This window comes from Eimeria maxima, genomic scaffold, assembly GCF_000499605.1.
Source record: "Eimeria maxima Weybridge genomic scaffold, Emw_scaff11, whole genome shotgun sequence".
In the NCBI taxonomy this organism is placed as follows: Eukaryota; Apicomplexa; class Conoidasida; order Eucoccidiorida; family Eimeriidae; genus Eimeria; species Eimeria maxima.
In genome coordinates, this window is record NW_013564124.1 from 5,687 (window position 1) to 20,437 (window position 14,751).

A 14,751-nucleotide genomic window follows, 5' to 3' on the forward strand; every position below is an offset into this window, starting at 1 on the left:
GTATGCATGCATGCATGCAAAGCAGAAGAAAAACAGCAGCAAAACAAACAAACGCATAAACAACAAACACACCAAAAGAAGAAGCATGCACAATACAACACAATAAAATAAAATAAATAAATAAATTAATTAATTAATTAATTTAATTAATTAATTTAATTAAATTATACTTACTTGCAGTCATATCGCTAATAACTCTTAGACAATTAAGTCCTGCAATCTCTGCAGCATCAAGGAGCGCTTGTCTATTTTGTTGTCTAAACCAAGAAGGACAAGAAATAACAACTTCCCCTACTTTTCTTTGTGTATTTGTTTCTGCTATATGACGTAATTTTGTTAAAAATGCTGCACATATACGTACAGCACTCACTACCTCCTCCTTCTCCCCTATACGTACCTGCAGCAACAACAGCAACAGCAACAGCAAAAGCAACAACAACAATAACAACAATAGTAGGTAATTAATTGTATAAATAGGAAAGATGGGGGAATAAGGAAGAAAAGAAAGGGAGTTAAGAACAAGATAAGAACAAAAGAGGAAAAAGAGGAAACAAGAACGAATAAAAAGGAAGAAAAAGATATAAACACAGTAATAAACAGCTAAATAAAATAAATAACTAATAAACAAATAAATAAATATAAATAAATAAATAAATAAATAGAATAAAATAAAATAAAAAAAGGACGTACTTTATAGCCAGCTACTCCCCCCTCCGCCTCCGCAATTTCTGCCAATTGGAATTTTTTTTCGCGTTCAACTAGAGGGGAGTCCGCGTACATTTCTCCTAATAGATTCTTGAACCCTCTGCAGCACGATTTTGCTTGACTTCTTACCTAATTAATAAGAAAAAAAGAAGAAAATAATTATTATTATATTATTTATTATAATTAAATGAATAAAAATAGAAAAAATGAGAAAAAATGACGTACAATAAGTGCTTATTTACCCCTAAATACTCCTCCTCTATAACAATCGTGTGTTACCACTAAACCCTAAACCCTAAACCCTAACCCTAAACCCTAAGTAGGTAGTACACGACAAAGATACACCGTAAATTCAAATAAAGAGAATGTATTTATAAGAAGAAGAAGATAATATTATTGTTAATCCTTCCTTGCCATACACATAAAGGGAAAAAGAAGAAATAGAGCAACATATACATAAGGAACTAATTGGTAGCTAACAGTCACAGAAATGTGCAGGCATCATCTTGCTGTTTTCCTGCTTCACGAGTGCTGTTTATGGTGCTGTCGGTGCTGCTCCCGCTGCTGCTGCTGTTGCTGCTGCTGCTTCTGTTGTTGTTGCTGCTGCTTCTGCTGCTTCTGAATGTAGTAGGGACAGAGAGACAGGAAGGAATAAAGAGGTGTCTGTGTATAAGATTAGTGGGGGCTGATGTTAAGGGCTGCATGCACGTACCAATGGGGCTGCATGATCGCCCATTAATCGGTGTCCTTGAGAGAAGAGGACAAGAGAGGGAGTAAGACGATCTGCAAGTTCGGTGCGTATAACAGAGACGGCGCCCCTATTAATGGTGGCAAGTACACTATTCTGTGTACCTAAATCAATACCTAAGACCGCCATGGTGATGAATTAATAAGAATAAGTGAATATATACGGTAAGAAAAGAAAGAAGGGAAAATAACACACACGTAGTCACAGGCAGCCCAGCCCGTTGTGCTCTATGAAGGAAAGCCACGACGGGGCGCCTCCAACTACGCCTATTCGGCAAAAAAAAAACCCTAAAGAAATAAAGTAACCTTAAAATACTTTAAACAATAAAACAACGTTAAGCACAAACAGCAAACAAGCAGCAGCAATCGGGCTTTCAGTGGGGGCTCCTGTTGTGCTGCTGCAGCTTCTGTTGGTGCTGTGCTGCTGTTAAGCTTCCTTGCACGTATATTTTTTGTACACTTTTTTTTTCTTACCATTTAATATTTAAATATCTTAAATAATTCAATTAAATCAAGAACAACAACAAACATTATTTGTGCATACACCCCAACACCCTGGGACCTCGGACTCCCCCACACCCGTCGTCTTTATATGTATCTTTGTTCAATCTACAAGCTAAGGCTTCTCCATATACCCTAATGCACGTTTTTAATTCAAAATACAAATAACACACACAAAGAGGTCAACGTCACTGTCTAGACACCTAACTGCTTCCCTCAGTGGGTAACGATTACTAATGCAAGCGCACACGCGTAAGAAAAGTGCAGCCGTAGTGCGCATATCTCCTTGTTGCCTACCTTTTCAATATTCTTTAAGGTATTCACATCCTTCGTTACACTGCTGACGCATCACGACTTCCCTAGCTCTATGATGGTTGGCATTGTGTTACTCATAGCATTAACTGTCCGGAGTTTGCGCGTACATGCGCGATAGAGCAGATGCTTAGCGTATACTACGTGGTGCTGTCTGTGTTGTATACACCCTAGTGCGCAAGTATTTTACGTATGCTTGCAGCTGGGGCTGCCTTCCAGTGGGAGTAGTATTTAGTGTGTGCTCCAAGGGTGCGGTTATCCAATGAAGTGTACATGACCGTAGCAGCACACTGTTACCAGGTGTTCTAGATAAACAGTAGAGGTAAAACGTTCCCCCTGTAGTATACGCCATCATCTCCAGTCTCTAGGTGCCCTCAACACGAAGGCTGAAGGGAGTGGCGATTCTGCATGCATAGAATCACCGATGTAGGGAAGCTTGTGTGCATTAGTCGCATGGACCCTTACTTAGCAGTAGCATAGAAGCTGTACAGTAGGAAAACATCTCAGCAACTTTATGAACAGGTACTGTAAAAAGTCAAAAAAAGACCCTTTTTGTAGGTGTATATGGCGCTATTCTTCATCATGAGTTGAAGTAAGGCTCGTGGCAACTCATGTGTAAACAGCCTCCTCTCCTGCAGCTGCAGGCGCTTAAGCCAATAGTCAAGGAACCCGTGGAGGCTGGGAAAGGGGACCCGATGTTTCTACGAAACTCATTCTTAGCATGTTGGCTCCTCTGCAGCTCACAATAGTCTTCGGGTACGATCTTCGCTTCATGTCACACCAGGTAGCACCGGATAGGTCGGCGAGTGTAGGTACGAGCAACGAACCTCACCTCACCTCACTGCACAGCCGTGAGGAGTAACGAATGTACTTAAAAATATACATACGTACAAAAAACTATTCTGAATGTATCCAACACTCTGCTCAGTCTCCATTGGGCAAGAGCAGAAAAAGGCTGATAATATTCTTTTGGATACTTGGAAAATTGACGAAGACCACCGTCTGCCCTCTTATGGGAAGGAGATTAGACAGTAGGAGCTCGTTGAGTTGAATTAAGCTCAATTCTTACTTCCTATCCAGCTGGATACAAGTCATGAAGCATGTCTTGCTTACGCTCTTGTTGGCTATCCAGATACGGAAAAGACGGTCACTGCAAAAATGCGGCAGTATATATATGTTTCTTGCCTCTATAGATCTTTATTTTTGTCGCCAACATGCACAAGAAGAAATGCAGTTGCCATTCGCATTTTCGTGATTAGACGTGTAGGCACGATAATGGTATCCAGTAAGGATTCTTATGGCCAACTCTGTTGAGAATTTAGGTATTTAAGTAAAGCATGCTCGGCTGTGAAGCGGGCACTGCGAATCAGGCACTGACCCATCACCGGGACAGGGGCAAAGAGATATTTCCTTCCTTTCTTTCCTCTGTCATAAGTCGTCATATACATTCCATTAAGTCCCCAATCCGCGCGTTTACTCAAAGACTGGTAGAAGTTTCTGTTGTTGTGCACAGACTCTGAAAACGTGCCTCTCCGTCCCCTGGTTGAGCCCAGCGACAGCAGGCGTTTTGCAATCTTTTTTTTTGTTAGTAGTGATGCAAAGGCAAAGAAGTAGATCTTCCAGACCTGACTATTAGACAAGTTCGGCAGAGCCTTCTGCCGCGAGTCAATGACACAACTCAGGGACAACCATAACACGACTGTGGGAAACCTCAATACCGGGGAGCAACTGGAAGACACCGAGATGTTGGGCACAAGTGTAATGACGAGCAGTGATCACATACAATGAGAAGATTACTTCTAATGGGAACGAGACCGAAATGCAGAATGGGTCTCTGATTGGTGCCTATTCGATGTACTGTACGTATCCTCCACTACTCTGCAGGGGCCGTCATTAAAATTCTCATGAAGAGGGCATAATACAGTTTGGCTATGTCTACTTGTTCTGTCACGTGTGGAGAAGGGATAACGTCTTTTCATGTACGTGCAGTCGCACCCTTGCTCTTTCCGTTAAGATTAACGCTTTTCCTAAGTCTTGCACGATGCAGCAACCAGAAACACTCACGGATTTTACCTTTTATGGTTTTGCTCCTCTGATGATCTCTCCATATCAGCCCCCTCATATAATTGTCGGTGTTACCATTCGGAGGCGGCTTACAACATATACGCTTGCGTTGGGATGCTCGCATTGAGAAGCGGCTTCCCAGAGCGATACGGAGGACACTGGGCCTTATAATTCCAGTGCGTTTCCAACAGCACAGGCTTGATGCACAATTATATGCGATAGAAAATATAACAAGAATACGCAGCGCCGGCAGATGCTGCTGGCCTTCTACGCTTCGTTTTGCATTTTTCTTTTCCTTCGGTCTCAAATGTTCTACACCCTCTCCAGGCCCCTTTACTTTCCCTCGGGGCGGCAAAGCCTCGTTGGGAAACCAAGTATACGAGGGGTTTTACTGTTGGCGGAGCGACCAAAGGGCCGGAAGGATGGGGACGCTAACGGAACATGCCGTGTCAATGATGGTTCCTCCCTGTCTAAGCCAGTACAGTTGGCCTATTTCGACCCTAGTAATTGCACACAGACGTTTTAGTGGCATTTTTGCAAAAAGGGAAAGAACATTGTGGTATGTTTGCATGTGTACTATGGGTGCCACACCGTTTACTGCAACTTGTGACGCGTTGCGTGAGTTCCAGTACGGCTTGTTGTAGCTCATAGCACGGTTCCTCCTGTCCGAATTTAGCCAAGTAGACAGCTGTGCTCAAGATCTATGGAGATAGGACGAGATATTGGCTGCTGCTTTGGAACTTCTATCCCTGCGAAGTGAGTTTGGTACAGTCGTAATTCTCCGTTTTACATTGACGGTTCCCTATATCTACCTGCATGCACATGTTGACATAGGCTCTCAAACTTCATCAACTTTAAAACTGTCAAAGCGTAAGAATTAAACCAAATGGTTTGGAGATCTAGTTCCCGATGGTAGGTCCTGCAATGCAATTGCTTACGAACAGCTCTAGCCACCCGGCCGAGGGCTCCAGTGAAGCAGAAGAACCAGAAAAAGTTGTCGCTCTTATTCATTGTACACAGAGCCTGCCTGTGTCTAGTGTGGAGTGTAGAACCTTCAGAAATAAGACTTCATAGCAACACGGCGAGCCACGATCCTGGACGTCGGCGGTGCCGCCGACTGCAGGCGTCCCGAGGGGAATCCTGGCAAAGCTCATGATGTCTAAGGTACCCTAAAAATGAACACAAATATTAAAAACTGATGGAGGTAACACCTCCGAGCTATGCAGCAGCGCTGTTAACCTCTTCGCAGCACGCGTGCGGTCGCTGGGCGTTGACAGGACCATAAAGCAGCACAGGTGGAAATATAGCGTGATGTGTTACAATTAGGGAACATAATGCTAAAAGGTCCCTAAAATATTCGTCAAGTTCCTTTTTATTCTACAGCGTGTCGACGGTTTTCACGTCTACCTCAGTCAGTTGTTGACAGCTGTGCGTGGGCTAGCGGCCGTGAGGCGACCAGTCCTCCTTGGCAGCAAAGGAAGCTTCGGGCTCTCCGTGGAGTGGAACGAAGCCCTGTCGATTTTTCTTGTTTAAAATCGGGATCTTTATGCAGCGGTTTAGTAGACATTTCTGACAAAATTTCCCCTCGGCTGCTCGAGGGCGCCGCACGTTGGAAGGCGCGGCCGACAGCCACCGTCGACGACTTTTGCTGGATTGCACAGGACGGCGTCAACTCCGCAGTCTTGTGAAGCTGGTGCCCTGCTGTCCTTCGTTACGTATTTGCAATAGGAAGGAACCACAGGTAACTTGGGGGAAGGCTGACAGCACATTTCAGGGGACAGCAGGGGGGGGCCCTCGAGCCGAACGCCAAGTGCAACAGCAGATCGAGTTTGTCGACTCTAAACTGATAAATTATATCCATAGATATTTTCTAAGGGCATGTATATACTTGACTAGTTGTATAGTCAACCAAGGCGGAGTGGTAACAGGGTCGCACTGGCTGTCCTGCTTGGCTCCTTCTGCTTCGGACATATGCCGTAGCTCTTTCCATTTCCCTCTTTCATTAGGATCTTTTAGAGGTCTTTGGCCTTACAAAGAACCCACCGATTCTCTCGGTTGTCTGACCAGGGGCTCTGGGATGAAGGGTGAGTGGAGCCGGTTGCATCATTTGAGTAGGGAGTTGTCCGTCGCCTTCCGTGTATCTGCAGCTGAAAAATGCAAACATCTGGGTCGCCGGATGATTACTCCTCTTCACCCTTCGGGATGGGGCCTCAGGGATACCCAGTTGCGGGATCCTTCCACCCACATGATGGTCCGTCGCAACTCCCAGGTTCGTACGCATGTGTAGCACTCACTGCACTTATGCGCAATTTGATTCCCCCGAGCATACTGAGACAGAGTCCCTTCAGATCCTTCTGGTAGCTTCAGTGCACTGTTTGTTGTGGCAAATGCATTTAACCTAGAGTGTCTGGGCGCTCTTGTATCCTCTCCAGCCACTGTCGTGCAGGACACAACGTACGGTGGACCTGGCAATGCTTCAACGGGAACGGTGACGAACCCTGAAAATGAGCCGAAACGTCGCGTAACGGACCAAAACTGGCTTGTGGCCTTTTCTGTATTTATGCTTTTCTGCTCCTTTTTCGTGATGTTGGCATTCACGGAGGGGAGTCCGGCGCGGTTGTACAAAGGGATGAACTACCAAGGGAAGACATGCGGGGTAGACCCTGAGGTCCGCGACCTGCCGTATTTGTACTATCCACTCGACCCTCGCGAGTCCTTTGCCTCCATCATGATAAGCGATGCGCGGTGCGTGGCCAAGTGCCCCACTGAGGAGGACGTGGAGAACGGCCTTACGATACCAACTCCAATAAGAGAGACCAGCATCGATTCCGCTAGAACTTCTGCCATTACAGCAGAATATCTGCTGCTTTCTCCTGCATACGCCGCTACCCTCATGGCAGACGCATACTGCATTCCTCTCGATCCTTCGCTGCGCTCGCAGCTCGTTCCAGCGCTGAACAACACATTCCGTCAGATGCAGTTCGCCATTGGTTCCTTCGTCAACTCCTGGGGCTGTGTCTTTGGGTACTTATTCTTGGCGGTTTTTGTTTCCATCATTTTCTCCGCTTCCATGCGACTCTCTCCAGGACTCCTGTTCGGCTCTGCAGCTGCCGGGAGCATCGGCTTGGCTTTCCTGGCAGGGGGAGTTCTTATAAGAAGCGGTTTCTCCGGTGTACTCGACCAAGACAAAGGCAACTTCTTCTCTCTTGACTACACATTAGCCATGTTTGTAAGTAGTCTTGTCCCTTCATTGTGTCTTCCTTACTGGCCATCTCAATCGTTCTGTCATCTCTGCATTAAATTTAAATGCATACAGCTGTACCTCATTTGCTCACCCCTCCTTATTCCCGCGCTGTTGCTGCGTTTGTCTACTACACATTTCATATTTACTCCCCTTCCCTTGACTTGATTTCAGGTGGGATTTGCGCTTCTGGCCATTGGCTGCTTCCTTCTGGCGGCTCTGGTCGTGGCTCGTCGTTCTGTTGGGACTGCTCTTCGCGTGATGGAGTGCACATCGCAGGCTCTAGGAGATATGCAGCAGGTGTTCCTTACCCCTCTGTTCTTTTCCGCGGGTAAACCCTTTGTTGAGTGGCTTCCCATTTGCCTGCAGAACGCACGCACCGTACGAAGTGTTTTGATAAGCAGGCACATCGCATGACTCCCCAAACCCCTGCTCTTCAGTTTGCTTCAGTTACTTCCCCTACTCCACCAGTTGAGTTCTCATATTTGTGTCGTGTGGCCTTCAGCCACCATTGTCTGGGTTGGGCTGTGGCTTTGGTCTTACGTCTATATGGCGTCTGCTGGGAAAGTCGGAGGGACGGAGGTGAGAAGCTGAGTGTTTTTACGTTGCCGCCAGTCTTAGTGTGCTCAGAACACCTCGAAACAGTTCCAGTATGATCCAGAAATGTTCCCTATTTCAACTTCTGACCGCACGGACCCCGCTGTTGTGTCCGTCGCAGATTCCAATGGGTTTGGAGCAAAACGGCGACATTGGGATCCTTCCATTGCACCGGGAGTTTGTGTGGGACGTTCGGTTTATATTTTTCGGAGCACTTTGGTGGCTGGCTCTGTTTTGGTTGGTAGAGGCCCTGATGGCATTCGCACACTTCGTAATTTCGTACACGGCGACGGTGTGGTACTTCTCACCTCCAGAAGGAGCAGATGAGAGAGACGCGGGATGGTTTCCTCCCCTCGTGGCAATAGGACTTGGTTCTATTCACCACTTGGGAAGTTTCGCAGTCGGCGGCCTTGTGATGGGGGTAACGCGACCCATCCGGCTGCTATTCGCGTGGGCAGCGACCAAGCACTTGGCCTCAACTGAAGATTCACCCGTTGTTCAAAGCTTGAGGGACAGTTTTCGTGAGCGTTATTGCCTCTCAGTGCATGCACAATTAACGCTCCTTGCTGCACGCGCACGCCTTCTACTAGAGATTTGTACTCCATCACGAGAGGCATTGGATAGTTTCTTGCTCCGCATTTTTCTGGAATGTATCTGCGAATCTAGGGAATATTATAAGCCCGCTGGCATTTGTCGTTGATAGGTTCACCTCTTCAGGGTACATCGAGGTAAGTAACTATTGTGCCAAAGGCTATCCCCAGACTGTACATACTTGCACGTTCAGGCTGTACGAGTGGAGTGCATGTACTGGTGGTTGTGGCGGGTTGCTATTTTGTTCATTAGATGTCTATATCCTCCAAGCCTTTCTTCCCAGCTATGGACAAGTCCCACACCCGTCTGAATCAAGCAAGGTCGCCTGCGACATATTTGCATGGGGTGAGTGAAGTGCCGATATCATGTGCTGCCCCCTGCATAAGTGTTTGACAATAAGTGCATAATGCTATGAGCTGTCTGCACGTCCGCGTATGCGCCTGTTGTCCTCTATGGGCGTATGCTCAGGTCGTAGCAATTGCGTCTGCAATCGGCTCCCTGTTCATTTCTCTTCTGATTGGGATCATGATATACTCCGTAAGTTCGCTAACAATAAGGGAGCTTAAAACGTAGGTACCCATCGAAATGAACATATTACTGGGCTCTCATAATGTAAAGGGAACCTGATTCTGTGTGTGTCCGCGTTAGACGCTAACTGCTGCGGAGAAATATTCAGCAATTACTTCATCGTCCTTCGTGGCAGCTCCGCTCTGCGTGTCTATCTTCACGGCCGCCACAAGCTTTATGATTGCCATGCACTCCTTCTCGGTTTGGGACATCGTCGCCGACACATTTATGTACTGCTTTTTAGTTGAATCTGTACAGCCACCTGGTACGGAGGGAACACTACCATTAGGTGAAAAGCACCACACGGGGGTGCCTGCACCCGCAGCTACTCTCATTCCCCAGTTGGGTTCGCAGCACATTCCAGCACACATCAGGGAGGCCATGCATTCAGTGAACAACACCATGCTCTGCACCCCTGTACTCTGTTGTGTGAATAATCTGCTCAGTTGTTGACGAGAACCCCCTGACAAAAGTGCACGCCCCCGCATGCCTCCGCGAGCTTCTTCTAAATGCACAGACGAACCAATTCCATATATAAACGGCACTTACAAAGGCATGTATGCAAGCATGCTTGCCTCGCCCATGGGCGGAGCGTTGGCTTTAGTATCTAATGCTGCTTCATGTATGTGCACAAACAGAATCATTTCCTCACATGGCACTGGGGAATATTTTCAGCATTTGCTCTCTGGAGGAGGCCCCGCTGCCCAAGTAGCGCGGATCCCCAAGAGTAGCAGCAGCTTGCTCCTTTTCACCCTCAAAAACTACACCTTCAAACCTATTTAGGGCTTGGTAGCGGCTGCAGGAAAGCTCAGCCGAAAACCGAGACCGTCCAGTCTGTATCTAATCGAAAGTTTTTTGACTACCAACTTTGAAAAACTTTGCGACTATGCACAGCCTGGCTCGCACCAGCAAATGCGAAATCAGCCCTCACTGCGCGTTCTTTCACGGTACGCAATCAGTGGTACGGCATACGTCTGGCGAAGAAAAAGGGATCGCCAGACTGATACCGTGAAGCTGAGCACCTAGACACATGCCACTACGGTAGAGGGGCGCCCCTTTGAGCGGAGCTGATGATTTGTATGATTGCAGACCCCACGACTACGAATAGGAAGAGGCCCAAGACAATGGGGCCAACAGGGTAGCCCTTTCCCCTTTTTTGTTTGCTTTCGGAGACCTGCCCTCTCTTTGTGATGTTCCGATCAAATGCTTCAATTTTCTTCGAGTATTTTCTGTTTAAGCCCTGCAACAACGCATGCATCAGACCAAAAGGAAAAGGCTTCTTCCGAAACAAAATACACTGCCCTAGCCAACCCACCCAACTGAAGATGAACTGGGCATCCAGAACGGCCTAAACCTAGTAGCAAAAAGACACATTTGGCAAATTGTAATACAACAAGAAATACATTGCAAAGACAAGAGGACTGCTCCCGTAGCAAGCCAGCAAAGGCGCTGCCGAGGCGTAAGACGACGGTGTGCGTTGCCCCGACCGCGCATGCTCCAGTAGAACTGGCTAGGAGAAGCATTTCAAGGTCTACTGAGAGATATTTAGCTTATTGGGTATTCGCTGCCTCAATCTTCCTGGGCGCTCACCGCCATTTTGCTGATAGGCACGAACTGCCTGAAACCCTTCTGAAAATGATGTAAACGATGCCGATGCTTCCTGTTGCAAGGCACCCTATTTTGCAAAGGTAACAAAAAAAAACTCCTATTCTACCGCTTTAATGAGTCTCATCAATACGTCGATGATGCAAGGGCAACAGCAAGTCTCGGCAACTGACAGAGAAAGACCCGACGAGAGCGGCGCGCGACGGAGCGCACAGCCACGGCCACGGAGAGGTCCAGAAGAGCTGACGTCCAATTTTCGCACTATGGTCACCAAAAGGCTCTACGTATTTGCTCATATGAATAAGCCGAATATATGTCATCGCATGTTAAACCCTCCACGCACAAGCGTGCTCCTCAAGCAAGGTTTTTTGAACAAGGGGGGGGTAAATTCGGGTGTCGGTTCTATTCTAGTTGATGATAATATACAGACCTGGAACACAAATTCTGCTGCTTTGCCCGGTCATTCATCAGATTCAACTGCTTGTCATTACCTGTGGGCAGTGATGCAGCACGAGTTTGCATGGTCGTTCGATCAGCCCGATGTCTGTAGCATGTATTTATTGAATCTGTGCCTATAGTCCTACTTGAGCAAAAGCTGTTTACTAGGGACAAATTAAGCGTTAACTTGCCACCAACAACGAAAATGCATGCAATATGGGGGGAACTGGGTACGCCTGGGTGTGAAGTTGCTCTGAAGCCTATCCTGCAGAATATATAGGCATGTATCTGTATAAATAGTATATGCATGTAGGAGCTGCAGGCCACAGAAGGCTTAGGAAAAGCAGAAGGGGGGTGATGTGCTGTTTGCGAACTCCCATCCCAAGCATTTCTACTGTATTGTCCCAACGACGGTTCTTGGCTAAAGCCTGATAACACAATAACACGTGGCAACAGCGCATGCACAGCCAGGCGTAGAACATTGACTAGCAAGAAGCTGTGCGAAGTCTCTCCGGTTCGGCCAAGTAACTTGACCTCTAGTAGGATCAAACGGTGATGCACCGATAGGGGTGACGCTCCCTCGCCTAACAATCACTTTCTACCAACCCTGCTGCATGGAAATAGAGGAGAAGCATCAGCTGCGCTAGGAGGAAGTATTCGCCGTCTGATGAGGACCAAAGAGGTGTCCACACTAATTACGTGGCAAGTTTCGCTGTGCGAATCGATCGTCAATCCCCCACACACTTTACGAAGATTTTTCAGCGCTTCAGAAATAGAGGAGTTATTTGGTGGCGCTGCTGGCCCATTAAGACGCCGTAGGCGTCTACTACGCCTAACACAACACCACTATGATTGCTTCGTAGCTCTCCTGATGCCTTATCGGCCGTTCATTGTATACTAGAACTGTTCGTTAGGTCCTCGTAGTCCCACATTCGACCTTAACTTTACTATAAAAGTAGAACGAACGCAAACAAAAGTTAAGATCGAATAACGAATCAAGCACAACAGCATTGGCATTGAACGCTTGTGGTACCAGGCGGAGCGTAGGCCCTTCCGATTTTACATTCCAGCGTCGCTTCGCTAAAACGAGTTGCAGAAGGTGCACAAACATGCATGTGCGGGCCATGCCATTTTCAACGCAACAGACAACCTGGTTCTTGTATCGGTCTAGGAAGCTCCCCTCAGCATCGGAAAACTCCGTTGTATGTCTTCTAACAGCAGAGGAACACTTCCACAACCTGATGCCTGCGTTGCTATTGACTCCAGAAGGGATCCGCAAAAAGGAGACAAAAAGGCCCTCCATAGTGTTTGCCCCATTAAATACAAGCTGTGGTAGCACTTGCGTGGCTGTGGGCACACGAAAAAAATATGCTCACTTCAGGCTCAGCGGCATCCAATGGAGTGGCCAAATTATTTATTAAGTGCTTGTTCCTTGAGTTTCCCAACAGCAACACAACGGCTGCAAACTACTGAGCCGTGAGTTTCCATGTGCCGACTGCGGACACCTTATGCTGCATTAACAACGTCCGCACTGGTATGGAGCAGGCTGCCCTCGGTATTAAGCTGTATGGATGATTCCTTTAAACGTTCATATTCGCTCCTTTGCTCTGCTGACAGTATAGGCCATGCCACTTCCATGCCAGTCCAAAACGTTTGGGGCATCAGTCTACATAGAAGGGCACGCCTGTAGCAGAGTCCGTGCCCGCCCGAAGCAGCCACATGAATCCGTACCCAGCCCTTGTATGAAAACGGCACGCAAACAGAAGTTCTCAACAAGTGTTCACACTGTTTGCAGATACAGCCAAGAAGGCTTCTTTGTGTTTGTAACTTGCGCTATTCTTCGCCTTAAGTTGAAGCACGGTGCGTTGCAATTCATGATAGACTGCCTCCTCTACCGCAGCTCCAGGCGCTTGAGCCAGTGGTCATGGAACCCCTGGAGACTGGGGAAAGGGATCCGATGCTTTTAATGAATTCTCATTTATAGCATGTTGGTTCCACTACATCTCACAATAGTCCTCGGATAAGATTCTGGCCTCGCGTTCCAGCGCACGCTTGTCGTCATGGCCTTGTACGACTCCCACAGGGGATCACTGAAGTTCTTCTTCCTGTGTGGCTGCTCAGTACGATAATAATCAAGAAGAACCTCGTAAATTTCAATCGGCGGCAACTGGCGTGGAAGGCATCGATCACACCAGCACGTAAGGGCACAGTCCCTGCTCAATACTGAATGCAAGAAGCAATTCTAGCAGACGAAGGGGAGACATACGATTCTTTAGAGACATGGTCAGTGCAAACAAGGTGTGAAGAACAAGCTGAAGAATTTGAAATGGAATATTCTCGTGCGAAGTCCCTGAAGCTGCTCCTGGAAACGTGCAGGCGGGAATTGCCACCGCTTTAAAGGCATACAAAAACCAACCCCAAAATATAGTTTCTCATGTACATAGTACATATGAAGGCTAGATAGGAAGTACGAGCAACTGGTAAAGGAGAGCAAAAGCCTCCTGATCACAGTCTATCCTCACAACTGGTGAACGTCGAAGGCATCCATAGACGCTTTGTTACAAAGATTTGCCACTAACGGCAGGCACCCTGCACCCAAAAAAATACATCGAGCAACTCTGTGGGAATCTGGGAATTAGTAAGACAGGTTGAACTGAGCTTCTACTCAATGAACGCACCCGCGCGATGCACGCAGTCTCATCCACTTTGAGCCACGACTATCTGTACCTTCTCAATAGCAGAGTCACACCCAGCTTCTAATAAAACCCGTTTAGCCCAAGCCTTCTGTACTTTTCTTGTTCATTTGCATTCTGTCGCCTTCCAAATTCAGTTCTAGACTGACCATGGTGCGGACCAGGTTGCCTTGCCTGCGGCTTACCACCGTTTCGCTCACATTCTCCTCCCATATAGTTTTTTTCCTTCCACTGGCACTTCAACTTTGAATTTACCCCTTCGAATTCCATTCTCTGTCACGATATCCCTATTTACAGACGATACTGCTGGGGACGTCCAGCAAGACAGCCGGTGGGTGTGGCGTGGGTGCTGCCAGCACATTGAGGTTGTTGCGTGGACATATCCTCTTCTCATTAGGCAAATCACCGCATGCTAAGGCTTCTTCTGCATTCCATGGGATTTGCCTTGGATGTTAACCCTCCAGAACTGTTGATTCCTAGAGCTAGGTAGCTCTGTGTGCGCATTTAAAGCTAAACTCCGGGTGCCTTTCTGAAAACCACAAACATCGTAATACCTGGCAGCATTGACAGTAAGAGGACCGCCTAGAAGCACAAAAATCTGCGAGCCCCCGAACATCCAAGTACCTGCTTACATGAAGAAAGCTGGAGACGTTGGCGGTTTGTGGATATCCCTCCTGTCAGGCTGTTTTT

The 14,751-nt window shown here is 47.2% G+C and overlaps 2 protein-coding genes across 2 annotated transcripts; one reads left to right on the plus strand and one right to left on the minus strand.

The window, feature by feature from the left end:
• Nucleotides 1-6,483: 6,483 nt before the first annotated feature.
• Nucleotides 6,484-9,863, plus strand: EMWEY_00002160 (hypothetical protein, conserved; the record flags this gene model as incomplete). The annotated part of the gene is made up of 10 exons (XM_013479365.1): nucleotides 6,484-6,580; nucleotides 6,762-7,558; nucleotides 7,745-7,901; nucleotides 8,076-8,152; nucleotides 8,289-8,688; nucleotides 8,834-8,895; nucleotides 9,011-9,103; nucleotides 9,227-9,295; nucleotides 9,407-9,590; nucleotides 9,772-9,863. 10 exons carry the CDS (start codon nucleotides 6,484-6,486, stop codon nucleotides 9,861-9,863), a joined length of 2,028 nt encoding a protein of 675 aa, XP_013334819.1.
• A 498-nt stretch (nucleotides 9,864-10,361) lies between these two features.
• EMWEY_00002170 (Ribosome associated membrane domain-containing protein, putative) lies at nucleotides 10,362-10,921 on the minus strand (the record flags this gene model as incomplete). Its single annotated transcript, XM_013479366.1, has 2 exons — nucleotides 10,362-10,565; nucleotides 10,916-10,921. The coding sequence occupies 2 exons, from the start codon at nucleotides 10,919-10,921 to the stop codon at nucleotides 10,362-10,364; spliced, it is 210 nt and encodes a 69-aa protein (XP_013334820.1).
• Between the last annotated feature and the right edge of the window lie 3,830 nt (nucleotides 10,922-14,751).